Raw genomic sequence first — 27,638 nt, 5'->3', positions numbered from 1 at the left:
ATGATATTGAAGAATCAGCAAAGTTGGTACTTTGCTGATTGTACTATATACTGTCTACGGCTATCCTTGTCCTCGTCTCCTTCCTGCTGCAAGCGTCTACGTACATACTCGGACAGGTGAAAAACCGCTTTGAGCAAACCCAGTGGGGAAATCTCGAAAGGGGAAAACCCGTCCCTACCTACTGCAGCACTGCCTCCAACTCCCGCTTTCCTCTGTCCTAATCCGTCGAACTCGATAGAGTCCTCTCGATTCGTTGTTACCCCGTAACAATCGCCATCAGTAAAACAGAACCCTAGTTAGAGTAACACTGTTGAAGTACGCTGTAGATACACTCCTTTTGACGTCTGCACCCTCCTGATTGGGTGAGACATTGACTTAGAAGCGTCAAGTTAGCCGAGGTTCATCGAGCGTTGGTCCGTTAGAAAGCAGTTGTTTGACGGCCGTGACACTCACTGCTGAACTGCTAAATACCATGACTCATATTTCCTTCAATCCTTATCACAGTTCCTAGCATGAGTCATATTTTGTCATCACTATTCTGAGCATGAGTTAGAATTCCTTATCACTATTCATGACAAGTTCGTGACAGCAATCCAACGACATAGTTAGCGCTTGTGTATCAACGATTGTCCTGATGTGAGCTGAGAGAATGTTTCTGGCGTCTTCTTTTGAGGCATATTTGGTAAGGAGGACACTTTGTTGTATGCAGCTCGGACAACTTCCACAGTCTTGGCGACTTCTGCATAGGAAGCAGCATGCTCGCAACACCAGGAATAGAGACTGTAATCAGTAATCCCGTTATCTTCAGTACCAAACCCCCAACGCAAATTGGACTTCAAACTGATTAACTCTTTACGTTCTTCCACAAGTTCTTCCCAAAGTGCTCCATTGTCTTCACCAGTGTTTGCCCAGCGCTGCCTAAGGAATTCTGTTCTCTTCTCCTCCCAATCTTCTGCATGTTGCTCAAGTGTGCACGAAACGTTATGTAGTTCCTCAATCTTACCTTTGAGCAACTCTACAGCAGGAAATTTTTGAAAATCCTCAGAGATTTGCCTCATCTCATCTTCCAGAGCTGTGAGATCAGCCAAATGAATTGAAGCTAGGGAATCTTGTGGATTCTTTGTCATCCATTCCAGCCAGCTAGGATAACTTGTGTATCTTTGTCTCCAATCAATGTCTTCCCAATTTTTATAGGATTCAAGATACTGCCGACAAAGTTGGTCTTTATCTGTGGATGAAAGACGCTCTTCCTGTTCAAAGCTAAGTAGTGTAGGACTCAACTTCCAGGCTTTGTATGACTCCAACCAGACATTCTTTGCATCCCGGTTCACTTCCACCTTGAGCTTCCAGTCAGTCAAACAGGCTGCTGGTGGCCTCTGATTGGGATCCCAGGTGGAAAAAGCTTTATGATCGGATTGTTCCCAATGATATTTCACACTTGCGCATTGAGTGATTGCAGATTGAAGGTCTTTGCTTGGTGGTCTCCATGCAGTTGAAGTACGGAATTTCTGGTCATAATAGTACACACACTCAGCCATAAGCTCCAAATGTTTATCCAATTTGGTTTTGTAGGCCTCCCACTTAAATTCAGAATGCTCCCATGCGTCCTGCTTTTTTATGGCAAGATATTCACTCGCCACCTGTTTGAAGGAGGCGGTTAAATTGGTCACAAACACCGTGGCCTTGATGTCGAGGGGACTACAGAAGGAATCGACGATGACATTTATAAGAGGCATTATGGGCTAAGCAGTTACCCCGTGTATGATTGGTTGATGGGTGATGACAAATACGGCAATACTTATCCCCCGAGGTCATGAAATGGTAGAGATATTGAGAGATCCATTTCAAGTGGCGTGAAAATGGATTTTATACGTTTGAAGCTCCGGTTTCCACGGACCGCCTTCGATGATCGTGAGAAAGCATCGCCTCGACGATTTCGTTTCCAAGGACCAACCTCTTTCTTTCCTTTCTAGCTTCCATTGAAACAGGTAAGTAGAGTCTGAGGGTAGTGGTGATCTCCTCAACGAGACAGAGACATGATCCGGCCGGGTTAGTACTCGTACTCTTATTCTCCACCACTAGTCAATCGGGTAGATCAGCCTTTTCCGATTTCCTCCGGTTAGACACTTCAAAATTTATGGGACTCTCAATTGAAATGATATGTTGGTCACTGACTCTCAGACGGAATGATATCCCGGGGTTGAATTGACTGGGTGATCGTCTGATTGATGAGTTGATCGCAGGTTTCAAATCAAAAGCGAACGATAAGTTTTGGGTGAGTATGTAGGACACTGTACTCGGTTGTTTATGTCTAAAATGGATATGATCGCATCATCAAAGACTCACTAAGCACGAGACATTTCAATCTTTTCGTATCCCTTACTACCCCTCCTCCACCTTCTAACTCTCTCTTTACCTCCACCATAGTAATACACACCTGCTCCAGTAGGAAGTATCACGAAGAATACGAAGAAAGCGAGGTATTTGGTAGGTGATGAAAGAGTAGGATAAGATTCTTCTCCATACACATCTTCTTGAGTAGATGTAGGAGGAACGAGCTCAACGTCCGTATCGGATTCCCAATCAATATCCGTATCAGGGTCTGAGTCGGAAGTATCTCCTTGATCATCTTGAGAATCCTCGGGATCCGACTGTGTTGACGATGCAAAGTATCGAATCGAACGAATGGCATGAAAGGTTCGATAGAAAGATGTTTGAAGGTAAAATTGTGTCATGAGTAGAATGGGATATGGGGAATGTGGGACGTTGCACGATAAGAAATCAGGTCGAAAGGAATGAATGAAGTTGAAGAAAATATGCATGCTTCAGAAAAAGTCTCTTTCAGTTTTAACACATCACACAAAAGTGCGCACCGCGATTTGTGAATTGTGAATTCAGAGTTCAACACGGAAAGGTACCTGATTGCCTTGTTCGTCTACTTCAGGTTCCATCTCCAACTAATCGTCAGCTGAAAACGCGAAAGTAGTAGGGAGGTACTCACTTCGCCAGAACGAACAATTTTAACGGCTTCTAAAGGTCTGTCCCGCTTGGTAGGCACTTTCTCCAAGGCGTAGACAACATCCATTCCTTCGATAACGTGGCCAAAAACCACCTGAAGTCAATGATGTCTTTCCGCGACACTCTCCCATGCTGTAAACTATGACAACGAAAGCTTCCTTCGAAGATGGGTTAGTGAGGCGTAGAGTATGGAAGGATTGAGCGAGAGAAGTCAAACGCGAAGAAATGGACTAGGACGAGGACTCACGTGTTTCCCATCTAGCCAAGAAGTGACCACGGTAGTAATGAAGAATTGTGAGCCATTGGTGTCTCTTCCAGAATTGGCCATGGCTATATCATAAACCTTTTTTCCATATCGATCAAACCGTAATATGGACCTACATAAAACTCCTGGAGTGGTGTGCTTGAGTTTGAAATTTTCATCAGGAAACTTGATATCAGCAGTGGATTTCTTAAGCTGACCAACAAAATACCTTTTCTCCATAAATCGACTTTCCCCCCGTTCCGTCCCCTCTGGTGAAGTCACCTCCTTGAAGCCTGTCATCAACCCAGACTGCATCAAATACAGGTTATGAAACGTACATGAACTGTTTGATGATCCTGTGGAATTCAGATCCCTCGTATCCAAAACCCAAAGGAGCCCCATTTTCTCCTTTACCAGTTGCCAACGCCCTGAAGTTCTCCGCTGTCTTGGGTACGGTCCTCGAACGTCAGCTGGTAAGACATGAGGAAGTCGTAAGGTGAACTGACTTTCCGTAAAGACCCATAACTATACGACCTATGGTTTTACCTCCATGTTCAATATCGAAGTAAACCTATCTTCATCAGTGATCGGCCTTTGCATTTTGTCATTCTTCTTGACGAAGTGAAAAAGTTGAACGTGGAATGGGAGAACGTACTTTGTTGGTAATGATAGGACCCTTGACAGCGTTTCCGTGAATGGGCATGATTCCGAGTAGGAGCAATAGTGTGGTTAGGAGGAAAGATATGGGGAGATATAGTCGAGTCATGTTGGCTTGAAGAGGTATACTGTAGGAAGATTGGGGTACTCAAGTGAGGGGGAAGTAGGGGAAGGAGGTACATGACGTGGCATACTCCACGTGGCTTCGATCACGTGCAAGCAGTGATAACCGACGCGTCGCGTTCCACAACCACTCTGCTACTGACTTTTGACTTTTATCACTTTTATAGGCTGACACACTGAAAGCTTTGCCGATTGGGATAACACAGTCTTCAGAATGGGAGATCACCCAGATCCAATGGAAAACTTCTTCACAGAAGACGAAATCGACGTCGATCCGCCTATCCTCTACACCGCTTTGGAGCTGTCCCCGACATGTACTCAAGAAGAGGTCAAGAAAGCATATCGTCGTTTAGCTCTCAAATATCACCCTGATAAACATACTTCGAAGACAGAAGACGAGCGAGAGGAAATGGGGAAGCAATTCCAAAGGGTCGGGTTCGCTTACGCTGTTGTGAGTGATGAGAAGAGGAGAAAACGGTGAGTGTCGGGACGGAAAATATCTTGAAGCAAATCTCAAAGCTGATGGAAGATACGATGAAACAGGTAGGACGGATGAGGGGATGGAAGTACCAGAAGGAGGATGGGATGATTATTTCGAGAGTTTATTCAAGAGGGTAGATAGGAAGATGCTGGATGAGGATAAGGCGAGGTATCAGGGTGGGTAATACCTCTCCTTCGTCTCCCCTTCCGCCCCCCCCCCCTTCCTCCTTGCTATAACCTGGCTTTCTATATGAAATGCTAGCGGATGCGTTTTAAACCTGGACGGGACATATCTTCATTCAGAGGCATATGGCAGTGGACCTGGAGACCAAGTTGATGTCAGGCTCTGAAGAAGAAAAGTCCGACCTCATAGAGGCCTACAATACAACGAACGGTTCCCTACCCGAAATACTCCAACACATCCCACATTCCCAATCATCCGACGAATCCCGATTTATCAAACAAATCAACGACCTCATCTCCTCTGGTTTCCTGACATCCACGTCCACTTGGAAGTCCACTTCGACGGATAAGTCGGCAAAGGTGAAACGGAAACGTGCGGCGGAGGGTGAGGCGAAAGAGGCTGAAGAGGCTGCCAAGGAATTAGGAGTTTGGGATGAGTTTTATGGGTCCGGCGAGAAGGTAGAGAGAAAGAACTCAAAGAAGCCCGGTAAGAAGGATACGAATGGAGTCACAAAGGGAAAGAAAGAGAAAGAAGATGGTGGAGAGGACGAAGGAGGAGCGTTGGCCGCTTTGATAGCTAAACGACAAGAAGCGAGAGGGAACGCTTTGGATGCCCTGGAGGAGAAATATAGGAAGTTGGAAGAGCAACAAGCTGCGAAGAAAGGGAAGAAGGGGACGAAAGAGGATATACCGGTGAGTAAGCGTTTCGCTTATCCTGTCAATCCCCACCGAGTCATCGAACGATAGAAGGACCTACTAGTGGGGATAAGGGACGCGCCCACGGGAACTGGTGGAAGCCGATGAGATACAGTTGATGACGAGGTGTCAAAGAGGTGTCCACTGATCAATAGGAAATGACAGAAGAAGTGTTCCAAGCTCTGCAAGAAAAGATGTTTAATGGGAAGAAGGGAAAGAGGAAAGCATGAAATTGGCATGACTGCAGGCGGCATGACCTGAGAAGAGATGGATCAGGAAAGCTCAACGACGCCTGGGAATCTGACAAAGAGGCGAGATGAGAAGGTACTGTAAGTATGATCTAATCTGTATCGATACCTTGCTGTTCATGCATTCCGTATCTTTGTACCTGCTCCTACTATGACATATCACCCCATTCCTACTAATATTAGACCGGGAGGACTCTGGGGTCAGCCACATATAGCACGCCTATGTTTGCCCTCACGAATTCTGACCTCAACGCCTCAAAGTTGAGATCAACTTGTGTTACTTGTCCAAAAACCTCTTTCGAGGATCATGTTTTCCCATCGTGCCATCGCCTCAGGATCGAGATTGGGCGCAGACGTATCCCCGCAGCAAATCTCCTCCGGATTTTGTTCTGAACCTCCTCCTGGACCATTGTTCAAAGGAGCAAGTTGGAGTTCTGAGTTTTGTGGAGAATTACGTGCCGTACTCCATTGAGATGGTCCAGGGATGCTGTCAAAGTCAGAAAGCTGTTGGATGTTAGGAAATGAGTCTTCCTCAGATCCCTTCTCATAAGCTGTTCCAGACTGTAATCCAGGATCATGCTCCTGATAGTTTTTCTCTTGGACGGGCACATCAGTCTCATGTGTAATTTCATCATTTGCATTGTAATCTTGTTGTTCCTGAGTGACAATGAGTTCATTCCTCAAGATCACTGTCAAGGATACTGCCCACCCTGGGACAGAGGACAAAGGACAAGGGGACAAGGACTAGGAGTGACAAGGAATATACTTAAGATAACAAGACTGAGTCCAACAAGGAATGGGACTGTGACCCAAGGAATGTCTCTGGCTTGCCTTACAAGGTTAGAGGGAACTGGACTGGACTGGACTCCAAAAGGGTGGCAATGGAAATGACTTTTGATCAAGAACTAAAGAAGACTACAAAGTACAAGATAGGGTTTATATAGACAAATCAACCTTTTCCAAGAGTGTCAAGGATACTGCCCACCCTGGGACAGAGGACAAAGGACAAGGGGACAAGGACTAGGAGTGACAAGGAATATACTTAAGATAACAAGACTGAGTCCAACAAGGAATGGGACTGTGACCCAAGGAATGTCTCTGGCTTGTCTTACAAGGTTAGAGGGAACTGGACTGGACTGGACTCCAAAAGGGTGGCAATGGAAATGACTTTTGATCAAGAACTAAAGAAGACTACAAAGTACAAGATAGGGTTTATATAGACAAATCAACCTTTTCCAAGAGGCTCGTGCAGACCTGCGGAATACGAGCGCTCTGAACCGTCCTGCACTGTCCTGCATGCATTGCCTTGCATCCCACCGATAACCACTGATATCCTACGATGCCATATCTGCGTTTACCTATGTCCTCCTATGACATCCTACGGGATGCGCCGGAAGTCGCTTGACTTTGTCGAAGCTGGTCGATGAGGAACTATGAAGGACTATGCAGAACATAGAAGTGCTGCGAGAACAAGAGACTGAGATATTATGCCTTAGCAGGCATTAGAACAGAGGAACTAGAGACTAGAGAATTACTGGGGACTTATGCCTTGCAGGCATGGGAGCTAAGCACCGACATACTAGAATGATACTTGGAGTTTATGCCTGATAGGCATGAGAGCAGAGGTGAAATATTAAAACACGGAAGTGGAGGTTGAACTTGTTTTGCGCAACAAGGAACACGTGATGGCGTCATTCATGACAGGAGCTCCCCCTCTAAGGGCGAAGTCCTCTGAGCCGGGATGACCTACGCTGAGGTCTTTTCAAAATTGTGGAAGTGTCTTGTTGTGTTGGTTGTTTAGTACTAGAGTTTGATTTTGTTGACCTCATGGATGGGAAGTGGTGTTGAGGATCTTGGAGATGTTGACGACAGAATGCCCTGAAGGCTGTAGTGTTGTGGAGTTCTTCCCAAGGTTCCCATGAGTCATGAGCACTGGAGTAATCTCTCCAATGTACTAGATAATCATATCCTCCATCATTACTGATGCGAGAATCCAGAATTCTATCAATGATGTATTCTTGTTCTCCTTCAACTTCAATCCTAGGTGGTGGATCTTGAGGTTGACTTGGGAGTCCTGAGCGCACTGGCTCTAAGAGGTTGACATGGAAGACAGGGTGAATGTTTATACTAGGAGGGAGGTCGAGTTTGAAAGCCAAAGGTGAAGGTGTGGCTTCAATAATCTTGAATGGCCCAAGCATGCGTTGATCAAGCTTGATTGATGGCCTTGAGGTTTTGATATTTTTTCGATTAAGGAATACCATATCTCCAACCTTGAAGATAGGTTTACCTTCTTGAGTGATTTCTTTGATCTTGCGATCATAGAACTTGGAATGAGATAACTGCGCCTTTTTGATATTGGTGATAAGTTCCTTGTGAAGATTACGGAGTTTGTTGATGTGGTCTGAGGCTGCAGGGACAGAGGTATTAGGAAGTGGTGGTGGACTAGAAAGATCAAGAGGATGGTAACCATATGTTGCCTCAAAGGGAGAATGTTTTGTGGTTGCGTGAACTGAGTTGTTGTAACTGAATTCCGCCAGATCTAGAAGTGATGACCAGTTTGCTTGGTCATAATCACAGAATGTCTGAGATAATTTTCTAAAACTTGGTTGACACGTTCAGTCTGACCATCTGACTGGGGATGGAAAGCTGTCGAGAAGTTGGGTTTGATGCCTAATCCATTGACAAAGGCTCGCCAGAAATGAGAGTCAAAGATTCGTCCACGATCTGAGACAATATCTTGAGGTATACCATGAAGTCGCATGATTTGTTGTCGGAACATCACAGCTAATTGAGGAGCATCAAAGCCATCTTCTTTATATGGAATAAAGTGGGCTTGTTTGGTAAGACGATCAACAAAGACCATGATTGAATCAAAGTTACTGGATAAAGGGAGTTTGACTATGGCATCCATACTAATAGATTGCCAAGGACAAGAAGGAACAGGGAGTGGTTGTAAGGGTCCATAAGGTTTATGTCGTGGGATTTTATTTCGTGCGCAAGTGTGACACCCATTAACATAGGCGTTGACAAATTGTCGCAAGCCAGGGAAGTAATAATGACGTGTCAGGAGATCATGTGTCTTTGCCTGACCAAGGTGACCAGAGGTACTAGAGTTGTGGACCTGTTGGAGAAGGTCTGTCTTGAGTTCAAAGTTGTCTGGGACATAGATTCTTTCTTTGAATCTCACGATGTTGTTGAAGTAGCTGAAACCTTCAAGCTTTTGTTGAAGTTCAGGAGGACAAGGAGTACTGGGATTGCATAGATAAGGCATGAGCTCTTGAAGGGTATTATCCTCAGGCTGTAGTTGCTCTATCCTTGCCAAGATGTCGGAGTGAAGTGAAGAAGTGGGGTCAAGAGAGGGTTGTTGAAGGGCACCTAGAATGAATTGACCAGGTTTGAAAAGTGTGCGTGGAGGTGCCTCAGCAGCTCTACTCCCCCCCTGAAGGTCTTGACGTCTCGTCAAGGCATCTGGTTTTCCCATGGCACTTCCGGGTCTATGAATGACTTTATAATCATAGTTTGCCATGAGTTCTGCCCATCTAGCTTGACGTCTATTAAGTACTTTGGTGGTTGCAAAGTATTCTAAATTCTTGTGATCCGTATAAACTGTAATTTCTTGAGCTCCTTCAAGGTACGGTCGCCATTGTTTGAATGCTTCTACAATAGCAAGCATTTATTTGTCGTAAATTTCATAGTTGAGTTCGGCTGGTTGAAGTTTTCTTGAGTAATACGCCACAGGGTGAAGTTGATTTTTGTCGTCTGGATGGGAGAGGATACCAGCAATTGCAAAGTCAGAAGCATCTGTCTCTATTACAATTGGCTTGGTGGGCTGGAAATGGTGGAGAATGGGAGCAGTGGTAAATAATTTCTTGAGAGAGTTGAATGATTCTTCCTCAGAGTCACCCCATTCAAACTTAACATCCTTGCGGAGCAGTCTGGTTAATGGTGCAGTGACTTTAGAGTAAGCCTTGATGAATCGCCTGTAGAAGTTGGCGAAGCCAAGGAAGTCTTGAATGTCATGGACGGAGTGTGGTGTTGGCCAGTCGAGTACTGCGGAGACCTTTTTGGGATCCATACTGATACCTTTTTCTGAGACGATGTATCCTAGAAAGTCGACTTGATGCTGAAAGAAGGTACACTTCTCTGCTTTGGCCCAAAGATTATTTTTCCTCAGTCGCTCAAGCACCTGCTTGACGTGACTGATATGATCCTCTCTTGTTTTGCTGAAGATGAGGATGTCGTCCAAATAGACAATAACAAAGATGTCGAGATAATCCCTCAGCACATCATTGATGAGGTACTGGAAGGATGCTGGAGCATTGGTGAGCCCAAAGGGCATTACAAGATATTCAAAGAGACCATAGCGGGTCCTAAAAGCTGTTTTCCACTCATCACCATCCTTGATGCGGATGAGGTTATAAGCTGCACGAAGATCGATTTTTGTGAACCATGATGCCTCCTTGAGTCGGTCAAGGGATTCTTGAATAAGGGGCAGGGGATATCGATTTTTGCGAGTGATTTTGTTGAGTCCTCTGTAATCTACACAGAGTCGGAGGGTACCATCAGGCTTCTTGACAAAGAGTATTGGAGCGCCTGCTGGACTAGAACTGGGTTGGATAAAACCTTTCTTGAGATTGTCCTTAAGATATTCATCCAAAGCTTTAAGCTCAACTTCAGAGAGTGAGTAGATGGGTCCAAAAGGTGGTCGCGAGTCACCCTCAATAGGAATGGAATGATCATACTGGCTATGTTCTGGGAGCTGGTTGGAGTTGGATTTCTTGAAGACTTCTAGAAAGTCATGGTACTCGGGAGGTATACTCTTGAATAGAGTATCCATATCAGTATCAGGATCATCATCGTCCTCAGCCGGAAGAGGATCAATGAGTGAAGTGACTTGGGAGACAGAGGTGATGCCATAGACACAAGCTTTCTTTAGAGCATTGCGAAAGGCTGCTGCACTCACAAGGGTGACCTTGGGAGGAGCCGGAGTGTGGACAGGGACTGGAGACTGGAGTGACTTTTGTCGGTTATGTTGTTGCTGGAGAGACCGCGAAGCACCATGCTGTCGTTCGATCTTGCTGGGAGGAATCCTCTCAGAGGCACACTGGCCATCTTGAGTGGTCAAAGGGGAACCTGAGGCACACTGGCGCTCTAAGTTATTAGACTGGAGTGGGGTATCAAAATCTTTTCCCATCAACTTGTCAGGTTGACTGCACTGCATCCTACAGTACAGGGAAGAGAAAACAATGGTCTGACGGGACCAATTGATAACAGGATTGTGTCGGGAGAGCCATGGAAGGCCAAGAATGACTGGATAGTCGCCAAGGGAAGTAATGTCAAGGGAGATTGTCTCCTCATGACGAATTGAAGTGGTTTGAACAGAGAGGTTGATGGGGCCAGAGTGATGTGTGATAGCACCAGAAGATATTTTTCTCCCATCAATAACATGAAGGTCCATAGGTTCATCCTTCTGGACTACCGGGATATTAGTTTTGTCGAGGAAGGTCTTGTTCAGAAAGCTGTTGGTGGCTCCTGAATCAAGCATAGCGTAAGTGTTGTAGTGTTTGTTACCAAAGGAGAGTGTAATTGGAATACACAAATGCTCCTGAGGGTTGTCCGGATTGATTGATAGTGTTGAAGCCGTTGCCGTTTGACGTTGAATATACCGTGATAGTTGCCCATGATTAGGCCCCAGAGCAGGGGACTTGATTAGGCCTGGGGCTGGGAGTTTTTCGCTTCCTGAGGTGCTGTGACAGCATTGACCATTGCAGGAGACTGTTGCTTGTTGGGTCTTGCCTTGCATTGATTGGCAGTATGACCGGGCTTTCCACAGTATAGGCAAAGCTTATTCTTGAATCGATGCTCATGCTCTTGAGATGTGAGAGGAGCAAAGCGAGGTCGGACAGCATCCACTTCCATAGGGACAGGAGTGAATGTGTTGGAAGGGGTAGACAAAGTATGAGTGGATTGGGTAGTGAAGGATCGAGAGTTGTTAAAAGAGGAGTTGTTTTTACGTGGTGGGGTAGACTTGATAGTGTTGACTGGAGTGATACCTCTCTTGCGGTTGAAGAGGAGGTTGTCCCAAATGATAGACTTGTTGATGAGATCCTTGAGAGTCTTGAAGTCATTTGGTGTAAGAATCTTATCCTTCACATCTTCCTTCAATCCATCAAAATAGGCATGGCGGAGTGCCTCATCATTCCAATGAAGAAAGGCTGCATGCTTTTCAAAAAGTGCTGCATACTCTGATGCTGACTTATTTTGCTTGAGTGTCTTGAGTTTGTGACGTGATGTCTCAATGATGTCGGAATCACCAAATGTCTTTTCAAATTCCTTTTTGAAAGCTTCCCAGTTATCAACCCATTCAGGACGAGTTTCAGTATGGTTCATAGCATGAGGCATGTACCACTGATAAGCTTCATCCTTGAGGAGATTTGAGGTGAAGGCAATCTTGGATTGATCAAGAGCATAGGTGTGGGGTTGGATATTGAAGACTGTGTCACACTTCAAAAGAAATACCAGAGCTTCATCTTTACGGCCACTGAAAGGCGGTGGTGAAGTTATCTTTGGTTCCTTTGTGAAGGTGGGAGTGGAGTGAGAGTGAGAGTGAACCTGTGCATTAAGTAGTTCTTGCTCAAGATGGATGATGCGTGCTTGCATCTCCTGGAGGATATCTTCAGCAGAAGGGATGGCTTGGGGTTGGATGTCAGGGGTGATAGGGATGGGGTCAGACATAATGAATTACTTAGCTGAAGTGTTTATAATTCCCCCAAGTATCACTGAAGACCAAATATAATTTTTAGTATCCCTTTCAAACTAAAGTCAAAGATGTGTTATTTGTTTCCTAGAAGTTGAAGTTGTTACACAAATTATTTTCTTGAAGATCAAAGTGTTCTTGAGTATTGTTGCAGTTGATAATTATTGAAGTTGATAATTATTGAAGTTGATAATTATTTCTTGAAGTTGATGAACAAGGGTATAAACTAGACCTAAAGAGTAGTAGACAAGCAAGGACAAAGAGGTGAGTTCTTGATACTGTCAAGGATACTGCCCACCCTGGGACAGAGGACAAAGGACAAGGGGACAAGGACTAGGAGTGACAAGGAATATACTTAAGATAACAAGACTGAGTCCAACAAGGAATGGGACTGTGACCCAAGGAATGTCTCTGGCTTGTCTTACAAGGTTAGAGGGAACTGGACTGGACTGGACTCCAAAAGGGTGGCAATGGAAATGACTTTTGATCAAGAACTAAAGAAGACTACAAAGTACAAGATAGGGTTTATATAGACAAATCAACCTTTTCCAAGAGGCTCGTGCAGACCTGCGGAATACGAGCGCTCTGAACCGTCCTGCACTGTCCTGCATGCATTGCCTTGCATCCCACCGATAACCACTGATATCCTACGATGCCATATCTGCGTTTACCTATGTCCTCCTATGACATCCTACGGGATGCGCCGGAAGTCGCTTGACTTTGTCGAAGTTGGTCGATGAGGAACTATGAAGGACTATGCAGAACATAGAAGTGCTGCGAGAATAAGAGACTGAGATATTATGCCTTAGCAGGCATTAGAACAGAGGAACTAGGGACTAGAGAATTACTGGGGACTTATGCCTTGCAGGCATGGGAGCTAAGCACCGACATACTAGAATGATACTTGGAGTTTATGCCTGATAGGCATGAGAGCAGAGGTGAAATATTAAAACACGGAAGTGGAGGTTGAACTTGTTTTGCGCAACAAGGAACACGTGTGTCACGAACTACGTCGTGACACCTCGATTATTCCACCAACAATGACCCTCCTTTGACCATCAAAACCCCCATCACGTCTTAACCTTTTTACTCTACACGTAACTCAGGACTTCTGAGACCAAGTACGGCGAAGTTAGACGGAGTTAGGCTAGGTAGGGACAATGGGAGCAGAAGTACGGCGAAGTTAGACGGAGTTAGGCTAGGTAGGGACAATGGGAGCAGAAGTGCGGCGATGTTAGGCGGAGTTAGTCTAAGTAGGGACAATGGGAGCAGAAGTACGGCGAAGTTAGACGGAGTTAGGCTAAGTAGGGACAATGGGAGCAGAAGTGCGGCGATGTTAGGCGGAGTTAGTCGAAGGAGGAAGAGGATGGCCGAGGGCTCGGGGAAGTTGGACGAAGTGCGTTGAAGTACGTCAAAGCGCGAGAGGGTTGGATGAACGTCTAGGAGGAGTAGATAATATTAGCTGAGAAGATCGCTGAAGTTCTTCAGCGATCCTTGATTGTTGTCAGTAGTGAAAAACAGATAGAGATAGCTATAAATCAAGATACATCGCCATCAGTAGAACAAAACCCTAGTTAGAGTAACTACGCCGAAGTACGCCGTAGTTACACCCCTTTCGACGTCTGCGCCCTCCTGGTTGGGTGAGACATCGACTCAGAGCGTGAAGTTAGCCGAGGTTCGTCGACCGTCGGTCTATTAAGAAATAGTTGTTCGACGGCCGTGACAACGTGATGGCGTCATTCATGACAATCACCCTGCATCCACCGAATACTGCCCCAGCAGACCCTCTTTGAATAGTTTTTGTTTGAACTATGGGCCAGTCAAGTCATTCTTCCTTGACAGCCCGACTGAGTAAGTCCAAATGATCAAACATTGATTTACATGTTTGACTTTGAAAAGTGAAAGGATAAAGAGGATGATTAGAGTGCCTACTGGCAATATTGTTCATGGCGTCCAAGAGAACATTGGTGCAAACTAGAGTCATGACCTCTGTTTTCAAGTTCCACAACTTCCCTTCAGAGTTTGAGTCCACGAGCTCAGCATGAAGTAAGTGTTAGCCCATAGGATTGGTCCAGGACGGCCGAACCATCGTTAAATAATTACCCCTTCCGTCGAATATTTCTCCGTTCAACTTATCCTCTGAACTCTATTCAATTGTCTCTGGTTTACTGCATGTGAGTGGAATGTGACAAGTATAGAGACATGTAAAATTGATGCATGCTCTTTTTCCCCTCTGTATTATCATCTGATTATCAGCAAACAGTAAGGACACTCTGTTCTTCAATACAGCTGAATACCGGAGAAATAAGTATCTCACAGAAGGGGGTAGAGGTTGTACTTTCCCCTCTTCTGTGATGTTGAATGCTTTCTGCTGCTCATAGTAGGTAATTTTGCTTTGTCTACCTGAATCCTTATAAACTAACTCCCGATATGCACTTCTGCCAATATTAAACATTCCGAGCTCCAATCTGCTGTATCTGTCCCAGTCCTCTTGAAAGATCCTGTTCCATGGATCTGACTCATTGCTGCTCATGATTGTAGAGGTCAGGAAGAAGTATAAAAGACTTTGTAGGGGAAGTATAATATGAGAGGCTTATATCCTAAGACTTGTGATTGCATAGATACCTTCTTGGGAAGAAGAAGAAAGGATACGCACTGCACTTCACTGTCTCGATAGATTGGTTCTCTCCGCTTACCTCTCGACCCACTTCTCTATCCCCTCCGTTCATCGCGTTCATCCCCACGTCAATCTCCGATCCTTCCTCCCAACTTAGTCTACCTCCCTCCTCGTCCCCGTTCCCGTTTCCTTAGCTATCTTTCCCTTCCCTCCGTTTCCTTCGCCACCCTGCTTGTCGTGCTTTCCTTCCCTTCCTTCCCCTCGCTCCCCCGAATTGATCATACTTTCCTTCCTTTTCCTTCCCGCAGACCCCTTCTCCTTCACCGCCCAGTTCCATTTCCTCCTCCCTTCTTCCTCTCCCTCCCTCGAGGCCTTCGTCCTCGTCAATGCATGGTTCGCAGTCATCTTCCCCACACATCACCTGACAGAAAGAAGTCCAGAACCATTCTTCGTTTCTATCACCTTCTCGTACGCTAGAAGGAGACAATCAGCCGATCGGGTCGATCCCTGTGAGCGGGTCGATGACTTGTACAATCAAGAAATCACACATCAGAAAAGTTAGATTATTTTCAAAGTTCCAATATGTGAAAGAAGATACAACAGATGTGTGTGTATACAACCCAGTCCGGTTAGATGAATCAGAATACGGACCGATCATTCAACCTCCAATCCCTTAATGGACCCCACCAACTCCATCCTTCTGGTCTACGTCTTTGTCTTGCGGGTGAGGGTACGGGTTGAGAATTATCACTACTGGTTATATCTTCCCATTCTTCCTCTGTATCTCTCACTTCTCCTTGTCCATCCCTACCCTTCGTCCCTCCAATTTGTTCTTCTCCTCCATTGCCGATCCTTCTCCTCGTGTTTCTCCGCTCCCCGGCCACTATTGCTTGTTCCCCCTCTCCGACATCTTGCTCCGTCCCACTCGCATGCATCACCCTCTCAGTAAATTCAGCCCCATCCAACGCTTCAACTTCCTCATTGGCCCCTCCTGGGCTTAGGAGTCTATCCTCCCTCAACAAGTCACCCGCTCTTCTCAATCTCCTAGTACTCTCTTCACGTTCTCTGATCCCAAATTGCCCTAGTCCCCATCCCGTCTCATCCGCCTGGGGAGTATGTGAGAAAACTCTCTGACGTATTTCGGCATGTGCCAAAGCTTCTCTTTTCGCTGCTTCCTCATGCGCTCGACGCAATCTCCGGGAATAGACGTAAATCCATCGAATTGGAAAAGACAGCAATTCTCCCATGTTTCTGGGTGTGTGAAGTGAAGGGGTTCCAGATGTTGACGTATCGGATACAGATGAGAATACACCTCTGTCGACGGATGTTGATGCGGGGGAGAAGGTGACTCGTTGGGGCGAAGATGAGAGGTCGGCGAGTTCTATAGGGGGATCTACATGTGATTGAGGTGGTTGTTGATGAAGGAGAGAACTAGTACGACGTCGAAGGATGGAGGTGAATTGAGAGATCCCTGTGGTGATGGAATTATGAATGGGTTGGGGAGGATGAGCTCGTTGGGAGCTACGTTGTTTGGCCGCTCGTTTTGCTCTTTGACGTTTCTTGCGTTCGGCACGTTCCATGAGGTCCTGCATGTCAGCATAAATTCTGTATCAGATACCATCTCTCATATATGCCCCCCTCGCCGCTCAGAACTAGATCGTTGAGTAAGAGAGCAGTGTTAATTGGTATGAATTCAGGCTCGGACCCAGGCGTCCAGCTCACCTCAACCTCTCCGATTCCCATCCCACTTCCAACCCACCACCACCACCCCAACCATGTCTGCCATAAAACACCAGCAAACAACAAATGCTGTAGCCAATCAATTCCATCTTCCTTAATCGCCACAAAGTTGCACACGGTAGTCACTACCGCCAGGAACAAAGCTCCGAAGCCGAAGATGGCCGTGCCTCCATCAAAACGCCACGCTCGCCGACGATTGACGAAAAAGCCCCAGATGGCAAGTGCGATAGTGAAGATGAGTAAGAGAGTGGAGTTGAAGACGTTGCGGACAGCGTCGCCGAGATCGAAGACTGTCCGTGATGGAGCTAAGGCGGTAAATGTGAGAGCCGAGGCGGAGATTGCTAACGGACCGAGGACGCAGAAGATGAGTCGAGTTTCAAGACGTGAGGGGAAGAGGAGGGTTAGGAATTGGATATGGGTCAGCTGCGGGTTAGCGATTAGCACTGTGGTCACAGTGAATTCTTCAACTCGATGCCAACGTTACTTGGAGACATTGTTGTACGATGACTAGATGGACTAAAGGAGGCGTGGTCTGTGCCAGACTACGGGAGGGTGTGGTGTGTCCATTCACCGAGGGCATATACCGAGAACGATGACAAACAACCGCAAGCAGTTGGAAGGGAATGGAGAGACCAATGATATATAACCCACGTTCGACAACCCAGCATTCAGAGCTTGCAGGAAATACCAAGCTCCTTTCTGACCGTTGGACCAACCATTCCTCGGTATGGGAACTGCGACATAATCCAGATCGTAAGGCCAGTGATCCGCTCGGTCGGCAGAATGACCTAAGACGAGGGCCATTTTAGTGACGACGCTAACGAGGACGACGAAAATGGATGAGAGTTGTAGACTATAGTTGAGTGGAGCAAGGGGGTAGTGATATTGAGTTGTGACTGTGTGTCAGTGATCCTTCTGAATGCTGCCCTTAGCATACGATATATATCCCAGATTACCTGCATTGAATAACCGGCGCTGAGTATCGTCCACCATTCCACCACTCGATAAGCCGCCCTCCACTCCCAACTGCTCCACTACACGAGTACATGAGTATTCTGACATGGACCGGGAGATCAGTGAAAACGAGGAAGGGCTGTGAGGATCAAAGATAAGACGTCTGAGGAAAGACCCACAGAGGAGATGTATGAGAAGAACCATCAACAAAGTCAAGGTGATACCTCCTACGAACAACTGGATCGGCAAAGAGTCGGCGAACGAGGGTTGGTATGCCAGGTATGGGTCTCTATCTAGCATGTAACCCATGCCGGTCGCCGGCAGGTTGATTTCGAAGTCGCTCACATCCATGATGAGGGAATGTTATGGTGTTTTTGATAGCATTGCGAAGAGTAAAACGAAGTCTAATAGAGAAGAAAGGGCGGCTGAAGTTCGATCGACAGGAAAGATGTGGTCGTCGATGATATTGACTACAAACAGGGTTCCCCAGGGTATTGGACCGCATAGTATATCGGTCAGTACGTGAGATTCTGAGCTTCAGCGTCATCTTCTCGCGAGCCCGGTTCGATTCCGGGTGTGGTCTGCTTTTGCTTTTACCCGCATGTGACAGATGACTCGCGGTAGGGACGCACATTGGTTGTGAAGGCTATCTGCAGGTATTATGGCGTAATGCATGACCTTGATTTCTGACCGAGGATGCGCTTCTGGGCAAAGGGAAATGTACTGTATGTGTTTCAAGCCGAGCGCTTTTCGCCACCGCATTGGGTGAAATCTTCCAGGTCTTTCTCTCATCATCCGTGTTGCCTTTCGTTGCGTATTCCAAGTCATATCACAACCGGCAGCTCCAGCAGCAGTTAGCAAGCATCCATATCAAATCATCATCACCATGTCTCAAGACTACTCTCCTGCAGAACAAGCCATAGCCGTGAGTTGTTCCGTATTGTGTCCTCATCGCCGCGCTGACGACCCAGTGGGCAAATGTGAGTTTCTTCAACACGTCCCCATCTCCATCCTTATCATTTTCTCTCCCTCGCGTTTCCTCTCAAGGCTATATATCCTTTCTCTTAGCGTTGATAAATAATTGAGAAGTGTATGAAGTATTGACCAACAGTATTACGCTCAACAAGGTTACGACCCAATATCAATCTGTCAAATGACTTCAACAACCTATGATCCTTCCACTCAAACTTATTCTTATCTAGGTGCACCTTCTTTCTCTTCCGCTCCTGGACCATATTCAGAAGTAGGTATAGCAGGTCCGAGCACTACCGTACCTCCCGTTTCCTCTTCGACATCGGGATTAGGGATATTAGGTGGTTTAGAAGATAAACATTCGAAATTATATAATAAACCTTTGTTGGATCATGATATAATCAATCAACAAGCTGCATATGATCCTAATCAAAAGATTGAATTAGCGAAAGCTGGAAAGAGATTACCGGGAAAGAGGGAGACTGTGATTAGGAAAGGGAATGGTAAAACTTGGGAAGATCCTACTTTATTAGATTGGGATCCTAGTGAGTTCAGAAATCGGTTTCTTCTTTCTTTTGACTTTACAATTCTTTCTGCCAATCCTTGCTCTTTCTTGTTATTTCTCACTCCTCTCGCTTGAGACTTTGTTTTCTATTTTCTCACGTTGACCCAGAATCGCTTCTCGCGGTAGGGGTGGGGAATGGGCTGGGATGGAGGAAAGGGAAAAGAGGGAGGGTTCAAATGACATGACTAACACTGACCAACATAGAATGGTTTCGTCTTTTCGTAGGAGACGTTTCAAACGACGTAAACGAGAGAGTTTTAGATGAAGCGTTTAACAAATATCCGAGTTACTGTAAATGTAAAGTCGTCAAAGATCATTTATCTTTGAAATCAAAATACGCTTTTATAGCTTTTAAAGATCCTGAAGATTTTTTAAGAGCTTGGAAAGAGAATGATGGTGAGTTATACTCCTTTTTTTGGTTTCCATCTTGATATTCCCCGTCCATAATCTCCTTTATCTTCCTCTTCTCTCCATATAACTTGTCGATTTCATATGGTATTACCTCTCCTTGACGATCTGTCCTCCTTTTTGTATTTGTCAACTATTTACTCTATCTTCGTATCCAATATCGACTCTTCCTCCTGTATTCATAAACATTCAAACCTCTTTTCATATCCAATATCGACTCTTCCTCCTGTATTTTCATAAACATTCAAACCTCTTATCACATCCAATATCTACCTTTTCTCCTGTATCTTCATATCCATTTCACCTCATCTCATGTCCAAGTCAACCTGAACCTCTTTATGACATATTCCCTACCCAGTCCCATCCTCGGCTCTGGCGTGAGGGGAAGAAAGTTTACTTTCAAAAAATGACATTAACCAATAGGAAAATACATAGGGAACCGACCTATCCGTCTGAGTAAAGTTCGTGATGACAAATACGGTTCGATAGCAACAACGAAAGTATCCGGAAGGAAAGCCAGAGAATTAGATAAGTTAAGAAAGAATCATGGGAAACCTTTAGATGGAAGACCTGTTCCATGGTGAAAACCCATATTTTCTCCCTTGTTCTTCTCTTTTCCCAACGTGAATGATTCTTTCGGTTCATGTATACAATTCAAATATCAAAACAATAAGTTTCTTTATTCCTTCGTCGGCTTTTTAATACCCTCTCAATCGCCTTTCGGGGAGTTATCATACTTTCAACCTCTTTCTCGGCTATCTATTACTATTTTACCCTTCCTATCCGCTACCTATCACAAACTTGACCTTCCAGGTTATCGCAGTGGAAGACGTCAAATCGATTATCGGCATTGAAGTAGGGGGAGAGACGAGTAAAGACGGAGAGATTGGACGGAAATCATTCATTTCAGGTCAATCACTCAGGGAGATGCACCCAGACCAAAAGAGATCAGGCGGAAGACCTTTGAGAAGAGGAGATAAAGTACATAGAAAGCAAGAAAATAGGATGCATCATTGTAAATACCCAAGATTATCATTCACCCTCATATAGTTCAAAAACTCTTATTGATCTCTTTCTACATTAATTCCATTTCTGGTTGAAACATTGATCGTTGTCCCACATCTCTATACTCATACCCAGATTATCGCTGAATCTCCTCATCAAGTTTTTAGATCTGACTTTCCTTTCTTCTTTCCTTTTGTTTGTCCCACTGAACCCTCCTGAGTGTGTCGTCTTTTGACCGATGTGTGAGTTCCCGAACCGACCGTCCTCCGATTGCGGTCATAAATCCAGTGGTTCAACTCTAATGGAGTAAATGAAGTAACGACAAAGGGTGTTTGTAAAGTGACCAAGAATCGTACTCATCTTCCTCTTCTTGGTGTCGTACCCATTCGTCTTGGGGTCATACCTATTCTTGCTCCATTGGTAGAATTATTCAATCCTGAGCCTACACCTATACCTACTCCAGATCCTGAGCCCGTTCCTGATCCTGAAGCGGGGGCAGAGTCAGAGACAAAAGTACTTTGACCTCCTTCGATACTTGCCAAAGTCCTCAACATGACCATCGTATCTTCTTTCTTTCTTGATCCCGATGGAACGGAGACGAGCGAGAGAGGATCTAAAGTGTCTGACGGATCGTGCGTTTGATGAGATGTTTGCGAAGGAGAAGTTTGTAAGTCTGAAATGAGTGAAGAGAAGATCCCATCTAAGAATCGAGTGGCTTGGAGGGAATATTGTAATGATGTATGTGTGAGATGATGGAGGTTGTCGACCTGATTATTAGCGATGGAACATATTTGAGGATATTTTGAAAATCCGAGATGGTCAAGATTAAGCATCTCCTCTTTGTGAGAATGGGAGAATGGGGAAATGGGAGAATAGGCAGAATACGAAAGAAAGAACTCACTTTAAACTCCACCTCTCCGAAATCACCCAACCCTTCTATATTCCCTTCACCCTCATTGATCACCTCCTCTGCCAAAGTTAAAGCCCTTGACATCCATTCATCTCCAATAGACAAGTTTGTAAACGACGGTTCGGGGTTGGGCAATTTTGAATTGATCTCTTTGACCACTTTAGCTTGTTTTTCATTGGCAAGATGAATTAGTCTAGACCATAGTCGATCTTCTTCCTTACATCTAATTATTAGTTTTTCGTACTCTTTTGTATTTCCTCTACCCCTTCATGCTTGCCTCCCGTCATGTGAGAAGTCCCATCTCCTATTGTGGCTGGTCAAGTAATTGGGATGAGAGGATAGGGGGATGAAGGGATGTTTTGGATGACTGGGGATTTGATGTCAAAGGGGGTGAGAGCTCACCGCTTAATCACAGAATTCATCTTTGCTTCTACCTCTTTATTACTGTTATTTCGCGGATGAGGTCGGAGTGGTACCGAAGTTGATCCTCCAGCCTATCGGGTCAGCTATTTTCCAAAACGACTGATATACACTTCTGCGCACTTCTACCCGCCCCAAAGTGATATCCATGACTTCGGTTTCTATGTTGGCATTCACTCAACGAAAGTTAAGTTGAAAGATCTATCTTACGAAACACCCCTCTACGACAGTGGGGTGAATATGATTGATAGGTGAAGACAGAATCTTTACTCACCCCCGCAAAAACATTCGTATCAATTCCACCCTTACCCAAAGTCATCATGAACTCTTCCATTATCTCCCTCACCAACTTATCACCTTCTTCCGTTCCCATATCTCGCTGTTTCCCTTTCCCCTTCTTTTCCAACTCATCATCCGTTGCTCTTTTTGAACAATAAACTAAAAGATGTCTTGCTCGTATAGGTTCAGGAAGCGTCGTACTTATATGTTTATATAAATTTGAACTTTCAACAGAATGATGTGGGATAGAGATATCACCTCTACCTAAACTTGAACTCGCTCTTTGACCTCTCATACCCATACTACTCCTTCTAGCTTGAGCTTCTCGTATTTCTCGATTTTTCTTTATCATAGGTGTTTCACTATCTGGTACGGGTACCAAAGCTTCTGATGTAAGATCTCTTGTACCCATCATTGATTTACGTGTTTTCCTTATGAATCCACCAGTTGGAGGTGGTGGTGGAGGGGCCATGTTTCCAACGATGATAGACGGTTGAGTTGAAGAAGTAGATGAAGGTTTTGATATTGAAGAAGATAAAAAAGTACGTCGAGGTGGAGAAGAAGGACGTGGCATTGACGCTCTTGGTCTTGAAGGTGCTGAGAATTCAAGGAAATCGATAGGTTGTGAATGAGTTTTTGATGATTGTGATAATTCTGGAAGTTTTGAACGTTGTTTAAGACCTGTACGTTGCTTTTTCAAATCGGGGGAGAGAGGTGATCTTTCTCTTATCGCTCGTGTGGATTCCCGACGTCTGGCAATTTTCTTCTCTGAAGGTGGTGGAGGTAAATTTATGATTTCTTCCGGTGGTGTATCTGATGAATTTTGTTGAGGAACAGGTTGAGGTTTGAAGACTATTACATTAGTGAATACATTCTACACCTAATTCCCCTCTCCGCTATGTGACCTTTCCTTCTTTCAAGTCCTAATGATTCTCTTCTTCTCCCATCAAATGGAGATCCGTGACAACGAAGAGTCGATGATCTTCCTCAACAGTATTGGTGGAAGATAAGAACAGTGTTGATAAATACCTTTTTTCACTTCCTTTTTCCTTTTCTTACTCTCAGGTCCAATGATTCCCATACCAAAAACTTCATCCCTCTTCCTCGCCACTCCATTAACCCAAGAACCCGTGACCCCATTCCTAGTATCCGTCAACGCTTCTCCTCCACCGGATAACCTGGCCGAACTTCGTCTTGATGCCATGCGTCTTTTTTACCGATGGGTTGGTATTGTTTCGTAGATGTTTCTTGATATCCCCAATTGACAGTCGTATGTTTAGGTGGATCGTATGCAAAGTGGGTATAGATGAAAGAGAAGGGAGGGGTGGTGGGGGGTGGACTTTGAACGTCGCGTGGCGAGTTGTTTAGATGCTTCTCTCAACCGCGTCGGGATAAATTAAATATTAATTTCATCCGGATTTATTCTACATTTCCATACAAAGTTGTATGGTGAGGATGAAAGAAGTGAAGTGGAACAAGGTGATGGTGATAACGAAAGGGTCATGAGTAATGTCGCTTTGATCATATTAGGATGTGTATTCGTCACTCAGTTGGTGAATTGGATAGGAAAGTCGGTTTTACAAGATTTGGTTGGTGCTTGTTTCCTTCTTCCTCTCAATCCCTCTTTCCCTCTGTCCCTCTGTCCCTCTGTCCCTCTGTCCCTCTGTCCCTCTGCCCCTCTGTCCCTCTATTTTTTCCGCTTCGGACCTAACTTATTGGTCGCTGTCCATTTCTTAAGTATACTCATCTTTCTCCTTAAAATATGTATCTCCCAGAGGAATGTCAAATCTGATCAACAGACATTCGCCCTATACTCCCGTATATTCCTCTCTGGCTCAATATCACAACAAGTTAACCTTCGACGACAAATCATCTCCGATAAAGCCCAGCTGAACCGGACTTCTTCACAAGATGAATTTTCCAAATGGGCGAAATTGCGCCGAAAGGTGGATAAAGGTTTGTCAGATTTAGAAATATTGAGTGAGTCGTACCTTTTTTCTCCTCTCTTCTTACCAGAATGATCTACTACATACTTCTTATGACTCTACTACGATATCAACGTCATCCTGACTCCTGTTTCATTTTCGACTACATTCGACTGACCATGTCACTTCTCTTTCACCTACTTCTCATCACCTACTTCTCATCACCTACTTCTCATCATCTACTACTCATTGAGAGGACATTAGATTATTTGACTGATCTTGGGGATACTCGGAGAAGTGAGACAATCAATACTGCTAGTGGGAAAATCTAACCTGTAGACAAATCAATCACCTCAACTCGGTCTTCTTTCAACATCAAATTCTCTTCTTTACTATGGATAAGTACAACAGGTATTCAAATTTTCATAATCTGGTATCATCGCTTTCAACCTATTTTCTGGCTTCCGAATGGTTGGATACCATATCCTATTGAGTGGATATTAAGTTTTCCTTCAGCTCCAATCGGTACGTCCCTTCCCCTCTTCTTTACACATATCTTCTTTCAGACTTCTGCTCACGTCCCCTTTCACATTTGACACCCTGAACGTTTGTGGCGTACCCTTTACATTGTTACTCAGACGATACGCTCATGATCTCAACTATATGCATCGTTGCCTGTCCTATTGTATCCTGTCATTTCTGAATCTTCTCGACGGCGATAATCGTCTCGATGATGTGAATGAAGCTGAATATCAGGTTCGGTCAGTTCAGGAGCTTGGTGCGCTATTTGTCGAAGAGTTTTACTTAGTCTGGCGGAGATATCCAAGAATTTGATAATACCAATATCAGGTGAGTCAATATACAAGTATTTGGTATATTAAACTAACGAACAGTCTCTAAACCTGTCCTTACTAGTAAGTCATCAATAGTATAACCTAAGTCTACTAACCGTCAGATTCATACGTTTCAGAACAAAAGGAGACGGTAGAGTTGGAACATGAAAAGCTTGATTGATGTCATGTTTGAATAGAACCATGTAAATGACCAATTCATGGAAGTACAGGAATGACTGAAATACTTGGTAGAATGACATTTTTATCATCTGACATGATGATTCTGACTGATTGTGTATTGATAATCCTGTTTCTGCATGGAATGGACAGCTTATGACCCATGATTCCAAAAGTTGACATCTAAGACAGAGGTAGAGAAGCTGAGAAAAGGGGGAAACATTGTTCGAAAGTGATGAAAGAGCGGACAGAGGTTCAATGTGGGTAAGGAAGGAGAGAATTCGTTTGATCATATCTTTCTACGTTTACCCTCTATCCCATCGGTCTGACCATTTTCATGTTCGACTTTTCGTTTCACATCTATACCCGATTCAAAATCATACCTTACGTTTCAGCCCCGTATCTTCCTCATATTCTCATATGCAAAGAACAATTAAATTGGAAAAATGTGTGACAAAAAACAAATAAACATCCATGCACTTTAATTCTAAATCTACCTGTATCCCCTTCTTTCCCTTGACACATCCAACATCCAACCTCATTCTCCTCTCTAACCAATGTTTCACAAGATCCAACACCAAAGAAGAGATTTATCGTCCAACTCCCACGAATAAGATCAACGGCAAATGGGAAGATATTAAAGACAAAGCTCACTGCTTACTGAAATAAGCTAGTTTGTTACTAGTATCAATAGTCTCTTTTCCTTCTTCCCATCCTGCTGGACAAACTTCACCATGTTCGTCTGTGAATTGGAACGCTTTGACCACACGAACGGTTTCTTCTACCGAACGACCGACGGGGAGATCGTGGATGTGAGATGCGCGGAGGATACCTTTGGGGTCGATGAAGAATGTTCCTCGGAGAGCTATACCTTCTTCGGGGAGGAGTACTCCGTAGGCTTTGGCGACGGCGTGAGAACGGTCGGCGAGCTGTAAGGGCGAGCACGGTTGAGCACGAGCGAAGCGAGTATGAGGGAGTGCGAAAGGGTGTGGAGGAGTGTAGCGGGTACAAGAGAATGGTAAAGGGACGAGGGAGTGTGGAGAGTACGGCAGAATAGGAGGGAGTGGGGAAAATGGGAAAGCCAGGTGAGACCCGTGGAGGAAGCATAGGGTTTGAGTGAGGAGTATGGGTTTTGACATGTCGGATTGCGTAGGGTCGGGTGGTATAAGAGGGTATGTGTGAGGACAAAGGAAGGAACAAGGACGATTCATGAGATGGCATGTGGGGTCAAGATGTCCATTGGTACGGCACGCGCAGTGAGTCATGTGATAGCCGTGCAGCAGAAACAATTGAAATCATCCGTAGATGATGTGGTGGGTGATTATGATCGGAATGTGGAAAGTATCAAATGATCGGTTAGAAGGGGTCATGTGTGATCAAAAGAAAGAAGAGAGTATATCAGCCCACATCCAACTTTTTACACAAGAATAGAAAACCCACCAAGGTCAACTTGAGATCAGGTCCTAAACCACCTTCCTGACGAGGAGTCTGACTCCAAGCGAGATGAGTGAATTCGGAATCGGTAGAAACGCAAATGACCTCTGCGTCGATTGCGGCGAATTGAGGAAGGGCCTTGTTGAAAGCGAGGATCTCGGTAGGGCAGACGACTGTTCGTTGGGGAGTAGTAAATTTGTTGGGGAGTGTCAAAAGAGACGATAATGGGGATGAGAAGGTTGTCATAGACAGAAAGATCGTCGGATAGTAAACGAGCAAGAAGAGGGGGAGCAGGACGGGATCGGGAGGTAAGGGAGGATATGGTAGATTGAGTGACATGAATGGTAAATACGAGAAGAAGATATGATTGTAGAGTAGGGAAGGATCAATATCAGCCGAATACAAGATGTAGTAGAGAGAAGATTACTCACAAGTAAAGTCCATTGGGTAGAAGACTAAGACTACCCATTTCCCTTTGAAATCCGCAAGTTTGATCTCATCGAAAGAACCTTCTTTCACGGCTGTCCCTGCGAAGTCGCTGATTATCAGCTTGAACAACTACTGTCTTATAGTTCATACACCATTCCCATCCATCTCTCCCTCTCACTTTCTCCTTACTCATCTCTCATCGAGCGAAGGAGTGTTTGTATCGTCGCCTACGCGTCCTCCCTTTCACGCCAACCTTCCCACGCCACGTCTGTGACCAATGTCGATGGGGACGACTCACGGTGCTGGTTTTTGGATCTGAGGTGACATGGTTGTGATCTTTTGTACTTTGTCCTGTTATAGAAATGGCAAGTGGTTGTGGTTGTGGAAGAAGAAAGTGGTAGGGAAGAGTAGAAAGTCTTGTGTAAATTCCACAAAGTTCCACGGTGAACGGAAATGCCGTGTGGCGGATTACTGTACGTTGATGGCGTCAATCATTCAGGGACGAGATAAGCGTTCTCTTTTTCGGACTTGACCGGGCCGGGGAAGCGCAACCTCTCTTTCTCC

General features: G+C 45.0%; 8 protein-coding genes across 8 annotated transcripts; 3 read left to right on the top strand and 5 right to left on the bottom strand.

Annotated features, from left to right (window-relative positions):
* Nucleotides 1–605: 605 nt before the first annotated feature.
* On the bottom strand, nt 606–1,736 carry TREMEDRAFT_63643 (uncharacterized protein; the record flags this gene model as incomplete). The annotated part of the gene is made up of 1 exon (XM_007005797.1): nt 606–1,736. One exon carries the CDS (start codon nt 1,734–1,736, stop codon nt 606–608), a length of 1,131 nt encoding a protein of 376 aa, XP_007005859.1.
* A 1,158-nt stretch (nt 1,737–2,894) lies between these two features.
* On the bottom strand, nt 2,895–3,965 carry TREMEDRAFT_69390 (uncharacterized protein; the record flags this gene model as incomplete). The annotated part of the gene is made up of 8 exons (XM_007005888.1): nt 2,895–2,957; nt 3,002–3,112; nt 3,266–3,348; nt 3,400–3,448; nt 3,492–3,555; nt 3,601–3,720; nt 3,769–3,833; nt 3,918–3,965. The coding sequence occupies 8 exons, from the start codon at nt 3,963–3,965 to the stop codon at nt 2,895–2,897; spliced, it is 603 nt and encodes a 200-aa protein (XP_007005950.1).
* A 259-nt stretch (nt 3,966–4,224) lies between these two features.
* On the top strand, nt 4,225–5,785 carry TREMEDRAFT_39924 (uncharacterized protein). The gene is made up of 4 exons (XM_007005629.1): nt 4,225–4,519; nt 4,572–4,699; nt 4,866–5,398; nt 5,557–5,785. Exons 1-4 carry the CDS (start codon nt 4,257–4,259, stop codon nt 5,629–5,631), a joined length of 999 nt encoding a protein of 332 aa, XP_007005691.1. The 5' UTR covers nt 4,225–4,256; the 3' UTR covers nt 5,632–5,785.
* Nucleotides 5,786–15,661: 9,876 nt separating this feature from the next.
* TREMEDRAFT_69388 (uncharacterized protein) lies at nt 15,662–18,068 on the bottom strand (the record flags this gene model as incomplete). The annotated part of the gene is made up of 4 exons (XM_007005887.1): nt 15,662–16,609; nt 16,746–17,186; nt 17,415–17,659; nt 17,897–18,068. 4 exons carry the CDS (start codon nt 18,066–18,068, stop codon nt 15,662–15,664), a joined length of 1,806 nt encoding a protein of 601 aa, XP_007005949.1.
* A 991-nt stretch (nt 18,069–19,059) lies between these two features.
* TREMEDRAFT_18044 (uncharacterized protein) lies at nt 19,060–20,246 on the top strand (the record flags this gene model as incomplete). The annotated part of the gene is made up of 3 exons (XM_007005550.2): nt 19,060–19,234; nt 19,459–19,650; nt 20,086–20,246. Coding segments are annotated over 3 exons (528 nt in total), but the record flags the coding sequence as incomplete, so codon positions are not given.
* Nucleotides 20,247–21,023: 777 nt separating this feature from the next.
* On the bottom strand, nt 21,024–23,480 carry TREMEDRAFT_63637 (uncharacterized protein; the record flags this gene model as incomplete). The annotated part of the gene is made up of 5 exons (XM_007005796.1): nt 21,024–21,434; nt 21,569–21,800; nt 21,980–22,071; nt 22,272–23,128; nt 23,306–23,480. 5 exons carry the CDS (start codon nt 23,478–23,480, stop codon nt 21,024–21,026), a joined length of 1,767 nt encoding a protein of 588 aa, XP_007005858.1.
* Nucleotides 23,481–23,778: 298 nt separating this feature from the next.
* On the top strand, nt 23,779–25,259 carry TREMEDRAFT_44803 (uncharacterized protein; the record flags this gene model as incomplete). Its single annotated transcript, XM_007005659.1, has 6 exons — nt 23,779–23,865; nt 24,076–24,256; nt 24,541–24,726; nt 24,958–25,050; nt 25,095–25,115; nt 25,157–25,259. The coding sequence occupies 6 exons, from the start codon at nt 23,779–23,781 to the stop codon at nt 25,213–25,215; spliced, it is 627 nt and encodes a 208-aa protein (XP_007005721.1). The 3' UTR covers nt 25,216–25,259.
* Nucleotides 25,260–25,661: 402 nt separating this feature from the next.
* On the bottom strand, nt 25,662–27,469 carry TREMEDRAFT_39920 (thiol-specific antioxidant protein 1). The gene is made up of 4 exons (XM_007005628.1): nt 27,373–27,469; nt 27,077–27,183; nt 26,652–26,818; nt 25,662–26,140 (listed from the first exon to the last, which is right to left on the bottom strand). The coding sequence occupies exons 1-4, from the start codon at nt 27,399–27,401 to the stop codon at nt 25,862–25,864; spliced, it is 582 nt and encodes a 193-aa protein (XP_007005690.1). The 5' UTR covers nt 27,402–27,469; the 3' UTR covers nt 25,662–25,861.
* Nucleotides 27,470–27,638: the final 169 nt, after the last annotated feature.

The sequence above is a fragment of the Tremella mesenterica genome (genome assembly GCF_000271645.1).
Source record: "Tremella mesenterica DSM 1558 unplaced genomic scaffold TREMEscaffold_8, whole genome shotgun sequence".
Taxonomy (NCBI): domain Eukaryota; kingdom Fungi; phylum Basidiomycota; class Tremellomycetes; order Tremellales; family Tremellaceae; genus Tremella; species Tremella mesenterica.
The sequence above is the reverse complement of the archived record's forward strand: the minus strand, read 5'-3'. Positions and strand labels throughout refer to the sequence as shown.

What these genes read in the sequence shown, in the direction of transcription:
- TREMEDRAFT_39924 (XM_007005629.1), top strand. Translation starts at nt 4,257, where the DNA reads ATGGGAGATCACCCAGATCCAATGGAAAACTTCTTCACAGAAGACGAA. An exon ending in GATGAGAAGAGGAGAAAACG is followed by an intron (nt 4,520 to 4,571) that starts GTGAGTGTCGGG and finishes AGCTGATGGAAG; the next exon opens with ATACGATGAAACAGGTAGGA. An exon ending in GGACGAAAGAGGATATACCG is followed by an intron (nt 5,399 to 5,556) that starts GTGAGTAAGCGT and finishes ACTGATCAATAG; the next exon opens with GAAATGACAGAAGAAGTGTT.
- TREMEDRAFT_39920 (XM_007005628.1), bottom strand. Translation starts at nt 27,401, where the DNA reads ATGTCACCTCAGATCCAAAAACCAGCACC. An exon ending in CAGATCCAAAAACCAGCACC is followed by an intron (nt 27,184 to 27,372) that starts GTGAGTCGTCCC and finishes GCTGATAATCAG; the next exon opens with CGACTTCGCAGGGACAGCCG. An exon ending in CTGATCTCAAGTTGACCTTG is followed by an intron (nt 26,141 to 26,651) that starts GTGGGTTTTCTA and finishes TCGCCCTTACAG; the next exon opens with CTCGCCGACCGTTCTCACGC.